This window comes from Ascaphus truei, chromosome 17 (genome assembly GCF_040206685.1).
Source record: "Ascaphus truei isolate aAscTru1 chromosome 17, aAscTru1.hap1, whole genome shotgun sequence".
In the NCBI taxonomy this organism is placed as follows: domain Eukaryota; kingdom Metazoa; phylum Chordata; class Amphibia; order Anura; family Ascaphidae; genus Ascaphus; species Ascaphus truei.
The window spans coordinates 2,558,026-2,562,608 of record NC_134499.1 but is presented as its reverse complement, the minus strand read 5'-3'; the positions used below and the strand labels follow the sequence as shown (position 1 = coordinate 2,562,608).

General features: G+C 45.8%; 1 protein-coding gene across 1 annotated transcript in view; it reads right to left on the bottom strand.

Moving 5' to 3' along the window:
- LOC142468439 (uncharacterized) overlaps positions 1-4,301 on the bottom strand; it is an 18,984-nt gene extending 14,683 nt beyond the window's left edge. Inside the window, exon 1 of the mRNA XM_075575047.1 lies at positions 4,226-4,301. Coding sequence (XP_075431162.1) covers positions 4,226-4,301 — 76 coding nt within the window. The remainder of the gene's footprint in view (positions 1-4,225) is intronic.
- Positions 4,302-4,583: the final 282 nt, after the last annotated feature.

The window sequence follows — 4,583 nt, the reverse complement described above, 5'->3', positions numbered from 1 at the left end:
GTATTCGCCCCAACGATGGTTGGGGAGGGCTTGCGGGGGGGGGGGTGGGGTAGCGGGAGGGCTTAACCCCTTCATGACCGTAGCGGTATTAACTGCTACGATCGTGAAGGGGTTAAGTGCACCCGCAAACCCCCCCCCCCTCCCGCAAGTCCTAAACTCACACCAAGGGCCAAATACCCCCCTCACCCATCCCCACGACACACAATAAAGCGGGCACGGTGGGTTAACCCCTTCATTGCCTTAGCGGCTATCCGCTATGGTAATGACGCAGCATTTTCCGTATTTTTAATAATATTGATCAGGAGCAGGGGGGGGGGGGGGGGTTCCCTGAGCATTAATCATTAATTTCTGGCTCAGGGAACCCCCTGCTCACTTTACAATATTATTAAAATAATGCTTCTTTACCATAGCGCATAGACGCTAAGGTAAAGAACGAGTGTTTATTTATACTGTATATTGTATGTGTTTTATTGATACTGTACACTACCGACACACTTTATTGAAGTGTGGTCGGTACCGCAAGCCGGGAAATCTCCCGGCTTGCTAGTGGCCGCCCCTCGGCGTGCCGCGCGTCATAGACGCGCGGTCACGCGTCATCGGGAGCGTGCGCCCCCTGCACGCGTGTCCAGGGGCTCCCCGAGGGAGCCCTGGTGTCCCGCGATCGCGGGACAGCGGCAGGGGGTTCCGGGGGACCCGGCGGACCCGGCAGCGGTAGGGAGAGCGCCCCGATCGGAGGGCGCTCTTCCGCTGCTTCGGCGTGCGCCCGTCACACTCGGGCGCGCGCCAGGCTACTGCTGCGGCACAGAACGGGCAAATGCTCGAATAAACTGTGCCGCAGCAGTACATGTGCAGAGGGTCTCCAGAGCAGAAGCGCACAGGTTTCAGGTCTGGGGACCCCGTGCCCCCCGAGATACAGGCCCCTTTAGGGGGTGCCGGTATCCCTCTGCTCTGCTTGGTTTACAGGCCGCGATCACGTGATCGGACCTTTAAACCAAGCAGAGGGCTACCGGCACCCCCTAAAGGGGCCTGTATCTCGGGGGGCACGGGGTCCCCAGACCTAAAACCAACGCGGTTCAGCTCCGGAGACCCCCTGCACATCTACACTATCAATAAAAATGTATTTCAAATGTATTTATTGTCATTTATTTATTTATTTTTTGGCGGCTGCTGTGTGTGTGTATTTTTTTATTGTGGGTAGCGGGAGGGTGGGTGAATGGGGTATTCGCCCCAACGATGGTTGGGGAGGGCTTGCGGGGGGGAGGGGGGGGGTGGGGTAGCGGGAGGGCTTAACCCCTTCATGACCGTAGCGGTATTAACTGCTACGATCGTGAAGGGGTTAAGTGCACCCGCAACCCCCCCCCCCCCTCCCGCAAGTCCTAAACTCACACCAAGGGCCAAATACCCCCCTCACCCATCCCCACTACACACAATAAAGCGGGCACGGTGGGTTAACCCCTTCATTGCCTTAGCGGCTATCCGCTATGGTAATGACGCAGCATTTTCCGTATTTTTAATAATATTGATCAGGAGCAGGGGGGGGGGGGGGGTTCCCTGAGCATTAATTTCTGGCTCAGGGAACCCCCTGCTCACTGTACAATATTATTAAATCTCTCTCTGCTGCAAACACATCTCGCCCCCAGTATGTGCAGTAATTTACTGAACATGTACTGTAGAATAAATGCATAGTTTTATTTATTCGGGTTTATTACACAGTATACTGTATGGCCGGAAAACATCAGCATACAGTACAATATAATCCATCGAAATCCCCCCATTAGCCGTTTTCTTTTCTGAGGAAAAACAAAATGAAAAGTTTTAATGTACAGTAATGGTCAGCCCCCTAAAGAAGTTCCCAGCCAGCCCCACCAAAATAATACGGCAAAAATACAGTACTCACCATACTGTACAGTATTACTAAATTTCCCATTCAGCTTGCGCTGGCGCCGGCCCACTTCCAGTCCAGCTTTCATCATTTTGCAGAGGGACTAGCCCACCTGTAGTCAGCGGGAAATCGCTTAGGTACATGCAAGCTTCATCAAAACTGGCTGCGAAATCCATCTCAGAGTTGTCACCGACGGCGGGACCATGATGATAAGCTGGTGCTGCTGCTGGTTCTGGTTCTGGTTCTGGCGCATTGCTTGGCAGGGACTGTCGCTTCTTATTTCGTTTTAACACGACCCTTCGCCTTTTGCCGCCTCCATTATCATAGATACGGGAAAAACCCTGTGACACACACCAATACCCTCCAACAAATTGGGGCTCAATACGGTGAAAACAGGGGTCACTACATAACCTTTTCCTTATTGCATGCTTCCACAAATGAGGAGTTGGCGAAAATCTGTAAAAGTCATAATTTTCGATAAAATACTGATAAATTTGAACAACTGTTGCCATCTTATCCTCTGTTGCATTTATAGCGGCCCATATCAAATAAGCATAACTTCTGTCAGGTTTTTGGAACACGGGCTCCACTTGAACACTCATGTCTCTGTAGAATAGTGTAAGTGAAAATGAACTTTGTCTTTATTTAATACATTACTGTATGTAAAGCCTAAATTGATACATTTTTTGCAACTCTTCCTTCAGTCTCAAGGACAAGTTACACAATAGCATACTGTACTGGGATAAAGTAACTTTTTTTTGGAAACGAAACAACTTGCAAAGGCCACACATTACTTAAATCATGAGTTTATGCCATCTGGTGGACAATCGAAACATCGCAGCCTAGTAAATCATTCTCATTATCATTTAACAGATCAGGCCCCCGTCAGCCAGGCATGAACCGTGGCTGGGAAGGCAAACGCAACGAAGCATGCAAGAGGTGAGCAGCGGCGGATTCCAGGTTTCTGCCAGGTACAAACCAGGCATTTGCTCGAATAAAGTGTGTCGGTGCAGTACACACACACACACACACACACACACACACACACACACACACACAAATAAATACACACACACACACACAAACACAAATAAATACACACACACACACAAACACAAATAAATACACACACACACACAAATAAATACACACACACAAATAAATACACACACACACACAAATACACACAAATAAATACACACACACACACACACACACACACACACACACACACACACACACACACACACACACAAACACAAATAAATACACACACACACAAATACACACAAATTAATACACACACACACACACACACACACACACACAAATACACACAAATTAATACACACACACACACACAAACACAAATAAATACACACACACACACACACACACACACAAACACAAATAAATACACACACACACACAAATAAATACACACACACAAATAAATACACACACACACACACACAAATACACACAAATTAATACACACACACACACACACACACAAATACACACAAATTAATACACACACACACACACAAACACAAATAAATACACATACACACACACAAATAAATACATCCACACACACAAATAAATACACACACACACACACACACACACACACACACACACATAAATACACACAGATACACACACACACACAAATAAATACACACAGATACACACACACACACACACAAATAAATACACACAGATACACACACACACAAATAAATACACACAGGTACACACACACAGATGCAGATACACACACACACACACACACACAAATAAATACACACACATAAATACACAAACACACATAAATACACACACAAATAAATACACACACACACACAGATAAATACGCACACACAAATAAATACACACACACACAAATAAATACACACACACACATAAATAAATACACACAGATACACACACACAGATGCAGGTACACACACAAATAAATATACACACACACACATAAATAAATACACACAGATACACACACACAGATGCAGATACACACACACACACAGATACACACATTGGAGAGCAGTGGAGAGCAGAGGCAGCGACGGATGTGAGTGACTGGGGGGAGGGGTGGTGGGGGGGAAAGCATGCGATCCGTGACTACAACCACTACAGATACTGTCATGTGTACATAATTCACATAAAGTAAGTTTATTATGTTTTTGACATATATTTTTCCTCCGCCAGCTCCTGTGTCACCTGTGCCAGCTCCTGTGTCACCTGTGCCAGCTCCTGTGTCACCTGTGCCAGCTCCTGTGTCACATGTGCCAAGTCAGACAGAACACGTGTCCTCACCTGCCTCATCAATGTCATCATCAAGAATGGAAGGTGAGTGTTTGACGTACACATCATATAATGTGTACACTGCCATGACTAATTACATTGTTTCAAACATGTGAGTTTCACATGTGATGAACTTATTAATAGTTAATGACACAGAGATGTACGGTTTCATTACACAACATGTATTGTGTGCGTTTTCAAGTAGCAACTCGGAGTTGTGATGTCACAACAATCTTTCATTCCTTCATCATTCACACTGATTCGACACGTAATTGTGGCCAAAATAATTCAAATTTTATTGTACATAAATTTGACATAATATGTCATCATTTAATGTTTTCTAGTATCAGAACAACTATAATTAATGCAT